The 15,524-nt window shown below is 39.7% G+C and overlaps 1 protein-coding gene across 2 annotated transcripts in view; it reads left to right on the top strand.

The window, feature by feature from the left end:
• Positions 1-3,074, top strand: part of FRMD4B (FERM domain containing 4B) — a 208,103-nt gene extending 205,029 nt beyond the window's left edge. For both annotated transcript variants that reach the window (XM_008567202.1, XM_008567201.1), the window contains exon 23: positions 1,367-3,074. In XM_008567202.1, coding sequence (XP_008565424.1) covers positions 1,367-1,487 — 121 coding nt within the window. In that variant the 3' untranslated portion in view covers positions 1,488-3,074. The remainder of the gene's footprint in view (positions 1-1,366) is intronic.
• Positions 3,075-15,524: the final 12,450 nt, after the last annotated feature.

The raw sequence follows: 15,524 nt of genomic DNA, 5'->3' as shown, positions 1-15,524 counted from the left end.
CAGAAAGCTACAAATATTTACCAATAAAAATTTTTTTCCCAGTGAACTTATCTAATTGCCATTGGCATAAACTCTGCAAAGTAGAAATGTTGAAGTCTCTTATGCTACCTAGTATATAAAACAGTCAAATTCTTGGCTCTGTTGCTGCAAACTGTGTTTTCAAGTAACTATTTTTCTTTCACTCCCTATTTTCCATTCCCTTTTCCCTTCCCTATCTAACTCTACCTATTACTAGGCAAAACCAAGGGCTTCTGTCCCGGAGAATGGTTGTGTTTCCAGAAATGAGATCAGTTTTAAATTCTCTTTTGCTAAGTGTAGCCAGCTGTAGTAAGTACAGTCCCTCAAATTTGTGTGTTGCTTCTTGCATAGCAGGAGTTTTGCTTGCTCTGATGTGTGAAGTTATGAGATCTGACTATTTTTATGTTACATGAAAACACTAAAAACCTGGATTTATATAGTATTTATTTCCAAAGCTCTTTTTCCAGAGACCTTATATTTTTACTAAAAGACTTTGAAATTTAAGCAAGAAATCTACTAACTGTCTAACCTATTTTAACCTACTATTATAATCTGTTTTGCTTATTGGAATGGTTTATATAATAGGATGCCTCATTTGGATCTACCATCCAAATATGCTTATGATTTTTAAATGTGATGCTGATTCCTGGGTCACTCCCAATTTACACTTGACCCTTAAACCCTAGGGATGTAAAATATGTTCCAAGGTGTCCCTGTCGCCTTCTAAATATATTCCTTTGTCTCTGAGGAAAGCATCTAGTATATTCCCTTAATTTGAAGAACACAAAATGTAGTTGTCATAACGTACTTTTTAAAAAGTTAGAGTATGACTCTCACACAAATAGAAAATGGCCATGTGTCAAAGATTTATTCAGCTTATTAATAAGGGTACTAGCAGAATGGTAAAGCTTGGTTCAAAGAGAATTTAAGACACTGAAAGAGAATGATGGAATAAGACTACTAAATTAGATACAGAACTGGTCAATGTCCTACAGGGCAATAAAACTATAACCATAGGCTTTCCCACTAGACAGAAGTTATTTTTATTTCTTCCAGACAAAAACCTGTAAGTTAACATGTAACTTAATACAATCTGGGTCCTAACCAATAATAAGTGTAAGTTAAACAAAGATGTATCTCTCTAGAGAATTAAATGATCCTTTTATGGGCCTGTTAGACAATGTACCAGTATAACACTGAAAGAACATGCAGTCATCCTGTGCCTTATCTCTGTTTTAAAATATTTTTCTTAACAGTGCTTCCTACTAACTTCTTTGACTGTAGTAATCTTTGTACTGTAGGAATAAAAATGACCACAAGTATTAATTTTTCTGGTTTCCTTTAATAGACAGTACACAGAGACCAGTCAACTGGACAGTTCAGATGGAAACCGACTGGAAGGCAGCCTGGAGAGTAGTGAGCAGAGGCTCTTTTGGCATGAAGACTCAAAGCCTGGAACATTAGTCTGAACTGCAGTTGGACCTCTTGACCAAGCACTGCATTCTCACACTAGTGTGCCTTGCAAAATGTCATTGTCTTCCCAGAGGCTATTGGCTTTACAAATCCGAAAGTATCAAAGGTTGAAGAGAAGACTTACATTGCCCTGGAAGTGAGTCACACTCTAAGCCCTACAAAGCCCCTGAATGAGGACTTGCCTTTCAAACTCCAGTCTCCAACCTAATGGCAAGGTCTGACCACATGTTGAACCATTGCCAGGAGAAGACTCAGTTTGAAGCCTTTATCAGTAGCAAGCACTTTTTAAGGGAATAAAGTTGTCAAAGGCGAACCTCAAAACCATGAAAGTATGTTCAGGGTGTCCCATAGGCAAGAAGGACAGGGGAAATTTCAGAGCACAACTTGGAATTGTGAGAAGGGAAACCAGAAGCCCTGAGTTATTGCTCATCATTACAAAGTTTGAATTCGTGAGCTGACCAAGAATAACATGCTGTTTCTACATGGACATGGACAATTTAGGCAGTATTGGAAAATTACTTGAAGAGAAGTTGGGTTTCCATGAAGTTCTGAATGAGTGTAAATGTTTTTAGGATATTATAAAGACTGATGTTTTTCATAAGCACCATAAAATGGGTTCTGGAAAGACTCATTGCTGTAGCATCCTGTAATATAACTTTATGGTAGGAGACTGGGGAAAATGAAGCAGTCTATTGAATAATTAACAAACTCTGCTTGGAGAATTTTCTAAGGTACAATATCATTGAGCTCCTTTTTTCTTTCTCCACCAATTGCATGACAAGCTATTATTCAGGCTGGTAACTCTCCAACCTGGCTGTCATTTGAAGTGGCAGACTTGATATGGAATGTTTTTATAATCATGAATTTGAAAAAATATTTCAAAGTGATACAGAAAGGACCCAAAACAACAAAAAACAAAGCCACGTCATTTCGGATGAATTGTGTGCCTTAAAATGGTGAACATTAGAAAATTAAATATAATGTCTGGATTTCACAAGTAGTTCTAAGTCACCAAGTGATAAAAACAAGATTAGTATTAAAGAAAACAAAACAAAGCAAAACAAAACTACTCCAAGCTGCAGTAGATTTAATTATGAGGCTAAAACTACCTCATACTTTCCTTGGAAGAACTAATTAGCTATGGCTGATTGTAGGGTGTTGTTTGTTTGTTTTTTAGAACAAATGATTTCCAGTTCCAGACTGGTCTTTTTTGTCATCTTTACTCTGCTTCAGAATTCCATAAAAGGTGCTCCTTGCCCCTCTTTTATACAGGTTTCTTGTTCATATTGTGAATAGAGAAGTTTCTGAACCATTTTTTGGAACATTTTCTATCTATATTCCAAAGCATGTAATATATACATAAAAATGATTTGTTAAACTGGTCCTTAGTCATTTGTATCATTAGAAATGAAGTTTGGGGGGAAAAAAGACAAGCAAAAAAATAATAACTTATTCCTTTTTGCATATTTGTATAGCCTTCTAGAAACAGAAATACCTTTTTGCATATTCTTTTACTGTTCTGACTTTTTAAGACCTATTATTTTTTTACATGGGTCAATAAATGAAAGGTGTGCTACTGACAATGTTTATGTATTCTTCCCTTTATGTTCAGGGTTCATACAAAGCAGTGTTCTATTTCAAGTAATTCGGGGCAAAATTTCAGGTTTTTAGTTTTAGATAGTATTACTGTATTTTATTGATTCCAAGACACACATTTTTCTCATATCTGCATCTGAAAACAGGGTTCATCTTTTGATTGATGGCATGTTCTAGTTGAATTGCCAGTGCTTTTTTCTTTCTTAGTGATGCACAAAGTAATGCTGTGTCTTACAATAAAGTTGTCTTAGAATTGATGAAATAACGGTAGTTTTTGCCTCACTGAGGATGACTGATGAGAATTTTTAGGTTTCCTAATCTTGAGAATGTTGGTTATTTGTGACAAGTAATTCATCCTAGTTTCACAAACTGGCAAACAGGTCTTTTAAATTTAAGAAAATATTTCAGCGGGCATCTTTTTATCGAGCACAATGGGGAAAAGGGAGTAGGCAAGGGAATGTAAGGTGACCTTGATATTAACATTTTTGTACACGTATTTTACATAAAAATAACCTCTTCCTGTTCGAGAAATGGTATGCTTAGAATTGCAAGTATGCCATGAAAGGGGAAATAGAATTTGTTTCCCAAAGAGGAAAAGAAGGGCTAGAAATGGAAGCATACCTTTTTTCAAAAACGTCTCTCAGCCACATTTTTATGTTTATTAAAAACCAAAAAGTGACAAAGGCAAATTATTCTGCATGTAGACTTCCTCTCTTTTATGACAAAATATATACTCATGTTAAAAATTTTAAATGCAAACAGGAAACAAACACATAACATCAAAACATAATCATTCCTGTAAGCGTGATATGCTCAGATATAACAATTGTTCATTTAATGTATTTTAGTTGGGGTTTTTTTTCTATGCACATAGTAATTTTTAAAATCACAGTATCATATTACAAGTATGGTTTTACATCTTGTTTTTTCGCCTAACATTTCTTGGGCCTCACTCTGTATCAATACATATTGATCTACCTCATAAAGATGTCTGTTTTCCAAGGTGGGTTTTAAAAATTGCCTCACCTTCCTTGATGTTTATATTTTTTTCTATACTTGAGAAAATTCTTCAAAATTCTTCCTTGTACTCATAAAAGCTTAAATGTTACAAGCAATAAAGATTCCAGAATTGTTTTAAAATATTAGCTTGGCCTGTTAGGAACAAAGGTTCAGACTAAAGAGTTTTCTCAAATGTCAGTCCTTAAAAGAGCTTTTAGGATCAGAATAATGACTTTCTTCAGTGCAGTAGACAAGTTTGGAATATTTTCTAGAGTAGTGCTTCTCGAAAGTGGTGAAAGATCAGTTTTTAAATTTCCAGTCCAGGGCTGGCCAGTTAGCTCAGTTGGTTAGAGCATGCTGTTAATAACATCAAAGTCACAAGTACTGGCCAGCCACCAAAAAAAAAAATTCTAATCCACTATGGATCTGTAGTTTTGTAAAGTAAATTACTAGGGGAAAAAAGTTAACTCAGAAAAAAGTAAATTATAGATAATTGAAATAACAAAGATACAAAAAATACATTTCTATTTTTTAGCAGATTCAGCAGACATAAAACTACTCTGTCAAGTTCTTAAGTTTCTAAACACCGACTCTCAATTTCTATACTTACCTTGCCTCAAGTTCTGGTAACAGAGTTTCCAGATCACCCTTCTAGTGACATGATGTGGAGTTACATGAAAGGAGGGGCTTCATTCATGCTTGTGAATAAAGCAAGCCATTAGTTGCCCCCTGTTATCTCACAGGGCAAGGAGATACAGTCTATTTACAGAGAGAAAAATCTTCTGACACGTACATGGAGCCTATAAAGAATCTGAGAATCAGAAAGGTCAGTAATTTATCAAAAATCGTGTCACAGGAAATAAATCCTGACTTGTCAAACTCCAAATCCTAAACTACTAATGCCTTATTCAATGAATGCTTTCCAGGAACAATTTCTCTGTAGTAGAGTAGCAAATGATTTTTTTAATGGGTTAATGAAAATGAGTGAGTGAATACATACTAAACCCAGCTCTTCTTTTCCCACTACCACTTCTTAAACAGAATGGATCTAATTTTCTTTCATTTACTAGTGGCAGAAGGGCAGCGTTAGGCCTAAGTTCAAGCACAGGTCAAGGTCACCTATAAGTAGATACTACCTAGTCTCAGGTGACTGCCCTCTAGGCTGAATTATTTATTACTGGATGAGCTCAGTGGACCAAATACATTTCTTGTTTTCTAGCCAATAAAATATCTTACACCAGTGAATATATATCTTACAATCACAGATAACCATAATGAACTAAATATTGATCAGAAGCACTGAAAACATCTATTGATCCTTCTTCATTTTTGATTGTTCAGGGGCAGTATGATAATATGACATATGAAATGCTCTTCTACAGTGTTCCTGAGAAGCCCTCTCGGAATTCAGCTCTGTCAGATGTGTGTACTTATGGGCTTCAGAATGAGTCTGAGAACGATCTCGGATTAGAATCTGAGGCCACCACCAGAGTGTCCTTGTAACACTTCCATACTCTTCTGCCTTTAATGATTCAGTGAAAGAGTCTATCACTCTTGCAAAAGAAAACAAAATACGAGATTTGCTTTGGTGATACTTATCTGATTGCTGCTCTTAACATTAAAACACATAGAAACACCTTCTCTCCTGTAGGGAAAGTGAAACTAAAATGGTCAGGACCCCTCAGAGAAATTCGGAATCTTCCTGAGCATTTGATGTAAATAACTCTGCAATGCGCCCAGGTGTCCCTTGGTTATAGTCTGATGTAATTTCGCATGTGCACCCAGGTGTTCTTTGGTTATCTGACTCAAAGTATAAAGGACACACGGCTCTGATCCACAGTGCTCTCGGGACACCACAGGAGGCCACTAGGGCGGCTGCTCCTAGCTCTGAATAAAGCCTATTAATTTTTTACCCACGGCTCCCAGGATCTTTTTTTTTTTTTGTCTTTTTTCGTGTCTGGCAACGGATCGCAACCCTCAGTGTCGCGCCCGCACCAGACCAGGACCGGCAACGGGATCGCAACCCTCGGTGTTGCGCCCCCACCTCGCTCAGCCAGCGAGCGGGAACCAGCCTGTATGTGGGATCCAAACCCTCGGCGGGAGCACCGCCATGCTCCCAAGCGGTGCACTGTAGCAGTGTGCCACCGGGCCGGCCCAGGATCTTTTTCCTATTACCTAACTCATAGACCTGCCCTTGAGGGGTTGGTGACCCAGTCTGCACAGTGGGTTTGAAGGGTCTGTGGGCCCTAGCCTGCCTGACACGTCCATTTCCTTTGCTTTTAAATATCAGCAGCCTTGGCAGGAGCTTATGTCCCAAAACCACAAGGGGGATGGGAGTTGGCCTAATTTCTGAGTTTTAGATCATTTTCTCTTCTTGAATCCCTGTAACACTCATGGAGTAAGCATGCTTAAAAAGGTCTGTGATTTTCAACTGGGGCTGTACCAACCCCCTAAGGGGCATTTGGAAATGTGTTGGTGTGTTTTGCATTCTCCCTGTGATTTGGAGACACTACTGGCAATTAGGCGGCCAGAAACATTGAACACACTACAATGTATGGGATGATTCCACACAACAGAGTTGTCCCACCCAAACTGCCCCAAATGACCTCATTGAGAAACCCCGGAGGACTTACCTAGTAGAAGGTGTTATACCTACCTCTGTGGGTGCTGCCTTCCAGTATTTGAAGCAAAGATTCTCATTTGGGAAGAAGAAAGGAAGGAAAGTTAAGGAAACAATTGTTGATGGGGTTATGGGAGAAATTTTGTTATTTGAAAAACCATATATCCAACAAATATTAGAACACTAACTGTGTGTCAGTCAGTCACTGCCCTAGGGAGTGAGGATACAATGGGCCCTGTTTTCCTAAAGATTACAATCCAATAAGAGAGAAACAATTAAACTATTTGAATAACTGAACACGATCATTAATCCTATGAAAGCCGAGGGTGGTGAGAGAGAATAAAGGGCGATGTGGATAACACCTGGGATCGGTGGGGCACAATCAGCTTCCCTGGGGAGGTGATGCTGAAGCCTAGATTCCGGGATTGGTAAGAGAAGATCCAATTAAGCAAAAAGAATAGAAGCTCTCTAGGGTTAAGAAAATGGCATACGGCTTTTTCCAAGGCTGTAGAGCCAGGAGAAGTATGGCCAGTTTTAGAAACTTTTTAAAAGAGTGTGAGGACAGATTATGCCAGAATTAAAGAAAATCTAGGTAATAAGGACGAAAGCTGCCATATCTGAACTTTCACCATAGTCCCGACAGTGGGTTACAAGCTATCGTACGTGACCTCATTTAATCCTCCCCACATCTATGTGAGAAAGATGGTCTTACCCCCAGGTAAGGATATAAAGAAGGGAGATCAGAGAGGTTACCATGCTGTTGGTTACGTGACCACACAGTAAGTGGTAAAACTAAAGCTCAAATCTACTTCTGTTTGACTCTACATCTCACGGTCATTATTAGCCATGACGTTATAAAAAAGCAATTGCTCACAAAGCACTGCTTTTAAATGAAAACTGGTAGAAATGAAAAGGTAAGGGGAAAAGCAAACAAAAGAGTAGGTCTTGAGAGAAAGAGGGAGGGTCAAAAAGAAGGCTGGAAATCAGGTTGGCAGGGTGAGAATAACCAAAGAAAAAAGGACAGTCCCAGGCAGGTGGCAGCTGGTGGGCCCTCAAGGTCTGCAGTTCAGACACTTGGGATCAGGCTGTGGCTTGAAGATGTGCCTGATGAAGGGCCAGCTAACCACCAGTTGGGCTGGAATTACCTTTGCAAACAGGCTGGAAGAAAAGGAGTGATGGCATTTGAGGAATGTACTCAAAAGGCTGCTGATGTAGTGAACTAGGACAAGCATCCTAGCATCCCACCCCTTCTCTTCCCAAGACACCCATATACTTTTATCAGGAAAACCATTCGCTCTGCTGCCCTTTCCTCATTTTCAGAAGAAAATGGCATCATAAGAAGATCAGAGTCTGGGAAGCCATAGTGAGAAAGATCTCATCAGGGATACTGGCAACCCGAGCCTGGGAAGGGCATTTCCAGCAGCCCTTCAATTACTCTAGAAGCCTTCTGGGGAGTTGATAGTGGGTGTCTGGGTAGACATCACCATCTTTATAAAGTAGTGGTTAAATACGTGGGCTTTGAAGTCAGGCAGACCTGGAGACAGACTGCCGGGCTTGGAATTTACCTCAGCCTCAACACTTGCTGGTTATATGAATCAAGGGAAGTTTCTGGACCTTTCTGGGCCTCAGTTTCCTCACACCTCAGTACACACCTCACAAGGGCATTGTGTGGACTGAACAAGATAATGCAGGTAACCAGCTCAGCACAACATCATGTCTCTAGGAGACCTTTCATAATATAAACTATTTTCTGAAGAAAAAGAAGGCAGTAAGTGATAATAAATATTAAACCAGATCTGGAAAGTTGAGGTAATGGAGATTTGTACTGCCTTAGTTTAGCCACTGAAATGCCAGAACTGAAATAACCCATTATTGTAGACGGGTGATTCATGTTTCAGGCACTGACATAGGCACTGGGAATATTTTTTTCTTATTTAATCCCCACAGCAAGTTTGCCATTATTAATCCCAAACAAAAGCTCCAGGAGTTTAAGTAGCTTGCTCAAGTTACATTGCTAGAAAGTACCCAGGCCTGGATTCCAATTCACTAATGCGTAAGACAGAAACTATGTAAAGAGTGAATTTGTGCCACTCTGGAGTCCACTGTGGAGGGAGGTTGCACACAGGTTTAACGTGAGGAGTCAAGGTGATTAAGGTATTTTCCTGTCGCAGCCAGGACTAGGATGAGGCACACTCGCAGGAGCTTGGGGTTGCCCCTTGCTTCACCTTGGGTTTGGCCCTACTGTTGGCTCAGAGACAGGTACCAGCCAGACAGTAAGGTGACCAGATTTAGCAAATGAAAATACAGAATGCTAATTCAATTTGAAAAATAGCTTTAACTACTAAATTTCTGTAATTTGTTTTTAAAAGCTGAATACAAGACATCTAAGGCATCCTGGAAAAAAAATCTATACAGGATACCAAACAAAATCATTAAATACAGGACCTGTCCTGTAGATATAGGATGCCTGGAAAACCTACTTGCCAGGTCCCTGCCCAGGGACAGGTGGAACAATAATAGATGCTGAGAAGCCCCTGGAGATGGTGTATTGACAAGGTGCGTGAGTGTCGTGCCCTCTCCTTCCCTGGGGAGATTGGCCCTGCTCAATCTCAGATCCTCTCTTCAGACAGGGAATCTTCTAGTTCAGGTCCAATTTGATCTGTAGGCATGCATAGAAAATGTGGCAATTCTTCTGGAAAAGCAAGCCTGAGAAAGCCTTTCCTAAAATGTAGTTTTCTCTGGCCTGGAAGTCCGGCGCTTGCAAAATTGGTCGATGAGGACACCTAGAGGCCTGCCTTGGTTATCGCAGGTGGAGTTTCTGCCGGGCAGCCCCAGTCCGAATTCATACTTTAATTCAATACTATGTGTACAAACAAGTTTCAGTAGTAGCCCTACAGAAGAAGAAGAAAAAAAAAAATGTCAATTTCTAATGCCCCAAAATCCATTTACTAGCTATGTCTTCTTGGGGAAGTTGATTAAATTTTTAAAATATCACTTTTTATAAAATAGAAATAATAATTGTAACAATCTCATAGAATGTAAGGATTCAATAAAATTATGCACTTCAGGAGCTTGACAGTGCATGAGACAAAGTAAGCCCTTATAAATGTTTGTTGTCATTATTGTTTCTAATGTGACACTACAAAGAAGTGGAATATAAAATGATACAAAAGATCAATGAAACAAAAAGCTGGTTTTTTGAGAAGATAAACAAAATAGACAAGCCATTAGCTAGGCTAACTAAAAAAAGAAGAGTGAATATGCAAATAACAAAAATCAGAAATGAAAAAGGAGACATTACAACCAACATCACAGAAATACAAAGAATCATTACAATTATATACAATTATACACTAAAAAATTTGAAAACCTGGAGGAAATAGACAAGTTTCTAGACACATACAAACTACCACAACTGGACCAAGAAGAAATGAAAAACCTGAACAGACCAATAACAAGCAACAAGATTCAAGCAGTAATCATCAGTCTCCCAACAAAGTCAAGTCCAGGACTGGATTGCTTTACTCCTGAATTCTACCAAAACATTAAATAGGAATTAACACCAATTCTCTTCAAACTATTCCAAAAAATTGAAACAGAGACCATTCTCCCAAACTCAGTCTATGACGCCAGCATCATCTTGATACCAAAACCAGACAAAGATACAACAACAACAAAAAAAAAAAAACACAGGCCAATATCTCTGATGATCATAGATGCAAAAATCATCAACAAATATTAGGAAACAGAATACAGCAACACATTAAAAACATACACCATGATCAAGTGGGATTCATCCCAGGGATGCAAGGATGGTTAAACATACATAAGTCAATAAATGTGAAATACCACATCAAGAAAATCAAGGACAAAAACCATATGATTATCTTAATAGACACAGAAAAAGCATTTGACAGAATTCAACTTCCCTTCATGATAAAGACTCTCAATAAATTAGGCATAGAAGGAAAGTACCCCAATACAATAAAAGCCATATATGACAAACCCACCACCAATATCAGCCTGAATAGGGAAAAGCTGAACGTTTTTAAAAACAGGAAGAAGACAAGGATGCCCACTCTCACCCCTCTAACATAGTACTGGAAGTACTGGCCAGACCAATCAGGCAAGAGAAAGAAATAAAGGGCATCCAGATCAGAAAAGATGAAGTCAAACTCTCCATGTTTGCAGATGACATGATCCTATTTGTAGATCTACAAAAAACCTTAAAGACTCTATGAAAAAACTTTTAGTGCTGATAAACAATTTCAGTAAAGTTGCAAGATACAAAGTCAACATGCAAAATTCAGTAGCATTTTTATACTCCAATAATGAACTAACAGAAAAAGAAATCAAGAAAGCAAGCCTATTTACAATAGTCAACAAAAAAATAAAATACCTTGGAATAAATTCAACCAAGGAAGTGAAAGATCCCTACAATGAGAACTATAAATTATTGCTGAAAGAAATTAAAGAGGACATAAAAAGATGGAAATACATTCCATCCAAAAGATGGAAACACTTCTTGGATTGGAAGAATTAACGTGAAAATGTCCAAACTACACAAAACAATCTACAGATTCAATACAATCCCCATCAAAATACCAGTGACAGTCTTCACAGAAATAAAAAAACAATCCTAATATTCATATGGAACAACAAAAGACCAAAGGACTCCAAATAGCCAAAGTAATCCTGAGCAAAAAAAAAAAAAAAGCCAGAGGTATTAACCTGACTTCAAATTATACTACAAAGCTATAGCAATGAAAACAGTATGGTACTGTTCTAAAAACAGACACTTGGACCAATGGAACAGAATGGAGAACCCAGAAATCAACCCAAGTACTTATCGCCAACTGATCTTTGACAAAGGCAACAAGAACATACATTGGGGAAAAGACTGCCTCTTAAATAAATGGTGCTAGGAAAACTGGACATCCGTATGTAGAAAAATGAAACTAAACCTGTACCTCTCTCCATATACCAAAATCAACTCAAAATGGATTAAAGACTTAAACGTAAGACCTGAAACTATGAAACTCCTAAAAGAAACAGGGGAAACACTCCAGGAAGTAGGACTGAGCAAAGACTTTATGAGTAAGACCCCCAAACCACAGGAAAGAAAAGAAAAATAAATAAATTTGTTATTAATATTAATAACATTGTTAAATAATCATTAAGTGCCAAGGCAGGGATTAAGGTGAAGTTAGTGAGGTATGCACTCAGGTGCAAAATTTAAGGGTGCACCAGAAAACCCAGCTGACAAGACACAATATTTTACTGCAGTCTTTTAGAAAATCAAATTTTGCACAGAAGAATTCATGATAAACAAAATATCAAAATTTCAAATAGGATCAGTATTACTGATTTTTCCTTTTGCCTCAAACTCCAATAGGCTGTCACTGCACTGTGCTAACACTAAGTCTAAACAACCAGAGGAGGCAAGCACTGTATGCACCCGTTTTACAGATGAGAGAAAGGAAACCCAGAGGAACTGCTCAGACACACTGCCCAAGGTCACATAATCAAGTAGAGGGTCAGAAACCAACCCTAGATCAGAATGATCTTAAAGCTCATGCTTTTCTCCTTCTCTCTTATTCTTACCTCTCTTTTGTAAAGTGGTTGGTTGGGGCTAGTTTTTCTATCCCAGAGTGTAATCTTACTGGTGTTGTGTTAGAGGTCACTCGTGCTGTGTTTAGCAAATAAAAATAAAGAATGCCCAGTTAAATTTGAATCTGAGATAAACAAATGGTTTTTAGTATGTGTATGTACTGTGCACATCTTTCATCTGACACTTCATCCTCCCCTGCCCCATTGCCCAGGCAACCAAACATCTTAATAAATAGGGCTCACAATTTCAAAATGTTATGGATCTGCTGGATTAGGCCTGCCATTTCTGTACTGAGCCCAGATCAAGAAGACTAAATGGCTTTAATAGAGTAACAAAGGCCAAAAAAATGTCAAAAACTGGCTTAGTATCTTAGGCTTAAGGCAACGGGACAGTGTGAGTTTCATCTGGCTTTACCAAAGCTGCTTTTGGCCTTTGCTGAGATGCTTTGGTATGAGAAATTACAAGACTGAGTTGGAATAAAATAAAATTCTTTAGGCGTTCCATGTTGCCTGTCCTGCAAATGTTGTGATTTTGAGATCTACAGCTTCCCCTTTTTACAAAGACACAGTCGTATTGGTTTCGAACCTGCCCTAATGACCTCATTTTAACATGATTACATCTGTAAAGACTCAATTTCCAAATAAGGTCACATTCTGAGGTACTGAGCATTAGAACTCAGATCTTTTCTGGGAGACACAATTCAACCTATATCACACTCCAAATGAAGAAGAAAAATCGCCTAAATCTGAAAGATGTGTTTTTGAGGTTCTGAAATAAGATAAATGTATACACGAACAGACACAGACATGCAGAGGGAAGGTGACCATGTGAGGACAGAAGCAGATATCAGAGTAATACATCCACAAGCCCGGGGATGCCACGGAGTGTGGGAAACCACCCAAAACTGGGAAAGAGGCATGGAATAGGTTTTCCCTTTGAGCTTCTAGAAGGGACCTACCCCGCCAGCACCTTGATTTCAAACTTCTGGCCTCGAGAAGGCTGAGAGAATAAATTTCTGTTTAAAGAAAAATATATGGACTAACAGGTGCTGGTTGTTTTTACAAATCTCTACTCAGCAGAGATTCTTGAGCAAAGTATTTGGGGAGGTAAATTCTTGTTCAAAGTTACCCTACATAATGATATTGAAGTAAAGATAGTTCAATCATTAGGATTTTGACTGTTGACAACAGAATATTGATCAGATGTTTTTTCTGTGTTTTCTTTCTCTCTGTTTTCTTAAGAGCATCTCTCAGGTTTCTTTATACTTCTCCAGCCCTCTGCCAAAACTCTAGCCCAGTGTTTGTCAAAACGGGCTTTCCAGCCACCTGCAGCAGAAGTGGGTATTAAAAAGGGAGGACCAAGAAAAAAAGAATGGGGTGGGGGAGGAAAACACCATGGTCAAGAGTTCAGATCCCTATACTACCCAGCCACCAGGAAAAAAAGGGCAGGGTAGATATTCCTAGTCCCCTCTCCAAACCCACATGATCAGAAATTCTGGGCTAGGAATCCTGGGACTCCACATTTCAGCAGGTGCCTCTGGTGATTTTCAGGCATACTTAGAACTCCTGCTCTAGCTCCTTGCTACTCAAATTGTATCACCAGCTGCAAGAATAGCACCTGGGAGCCTGCTTAGGAAAGCAGCCTCCCAGGTCCCAGCTCAGACCTACTAAATCACAATCTGCATTTGCACAGGATCCTTAGCTGATGCTTCAGCACAATAAAGTCTGAGAAACCCTGCTCCGATAACCTCCCCTTGTGTCACACTGAAATGTGAAAGTAATTGTCAAGAAAGTAATTGCTCACTCCCACTCCTTACATTTCCATAGGACTGCAGCTAGACCAGTGTATGTTCTACCTATCTAGGAAGTTTTCTTATTTATTTGTTTGGTTGTATTTGCTTTTATTGAATCATAATTGATTATACATATTTTGGGGATTCATGCTGACACATGTGGATCAAATCAATATTACCAGTATGTATATTGTTACAAATTGTACCTGTTCTTTATCCCCTTGTCCAATCTCTCCCCATCTCTCTCTCCCTTCCTCCTCCCCCTTCTAATTACCCTAGATTTCTTCTCTCCTTCTGAAAGAATAATGGTTACTCTGTTGATTTGTTGCCTAGATGATCTGTCCAATGCTGAGAGGTGTGATCAGGTCCCCCAATATTATCATAGAGCAGATACTTCTTCTGTCACTCTGGAATGTGCTTTGTGGAGAGAGGCATCCTCTTCTTTTCTATGGTTTCTGCTGGTGACTCTCTTTGCGTCAATGTACTCCAGTGGCTGGCAGACCATCTGCGTGGTAGTTGTGACATCTAGCCACTTTCGCAGCAGCTGTGGTTACTGTGGTGGCTGTGGTGGGCCACCCCCATGGAGGTGATGTTTTTGCAATGATCCTTGGCCCTGGTGGTATGCCTGGTTGTGGGGGGGGGGTCCAGTCCCTGGCTCTATGCCTTGGGACCCTGGGTGGGGCCCTGAGGCGCTGACAGTGTGAGTGGTTATGGGCAGGGGATCCGGTCCCCGGATCCATGCCTCAGGTCCCCTGATGGGCCCCTTGGCACTGGTGGTGTGCCTGGGCCAGAACTAATTTTTTGTCCTTTGCTTACTTCTTAAACAGGGGAACTTCCTGTGGGAACCAGTACTTGAGCTGTGTGGTTGAGCTAAATTGCTGCTTTGCTGCTGTTTCCCTAGGGAAGGCTTTTTGTGCAGCTCAGGGTTTAATGGTTGACCTTATAGGTACTTCTGGCTCTCCAGAGACCCGGTACACCTGGGTTGTGTAGAAGCTCTGATCTGGGCCTGAGTTTTTTCATTAAACTGCACCCCATGCAATTCTGCATTCCTGACCAGTCTCCTCTGAGTGGTCCTGTGCTGACTGACTGTCCTTGCTGTGTCCCAGTGTTCTCCTGGTGGGCCTGTCTCCCCCACTGCCCATGCTCCAAACAGTTCCCATGGGATGGGCCCTGCGCTGGTCCCTTGAGATAACTCGCCAGCCTCTGAGTGGCTCCCTTTTTCAGCCGTTCTGGCTCCTCACTCCTGTGTGTGTCCACAGGAACCCTTTTAGTGGTCTTGCTGCCCCTGCTCCCCTGCTGCCTCCAAGCAACTCCATCCAAAGGGCACAGCTATGGCTTTGCTGGCTCCTGTTCCATGCACTCAGCAGCTCCAGCTTTAAAGTGGCCGTGACCCAAAACACTCTGAGCAGTTTTTT

The sequence above is a fragment of the Galeopterus variegatus genome, unplaced genomic scaffold (genome assembly GCF_000696425.1).
Source record: "Galeopterus variegatus unplaced genomic scaffold, G_variegatus-3.0.2 Scaffold303, whole genome shotgun sequence".
In the NCBI taxonomy this organism is placed as follows: Eukaryota; Metazoa; Chordata; class Mammalia; order Dermoptera; family Cynocephalidae; genus Galeopterus; species Galeopterus variegatus.
The sequence above is the reverse complement of the archived record's forward strand: the minus strand, read 5'-3'. Positions and strand labels throughout refer to the sequence as shown.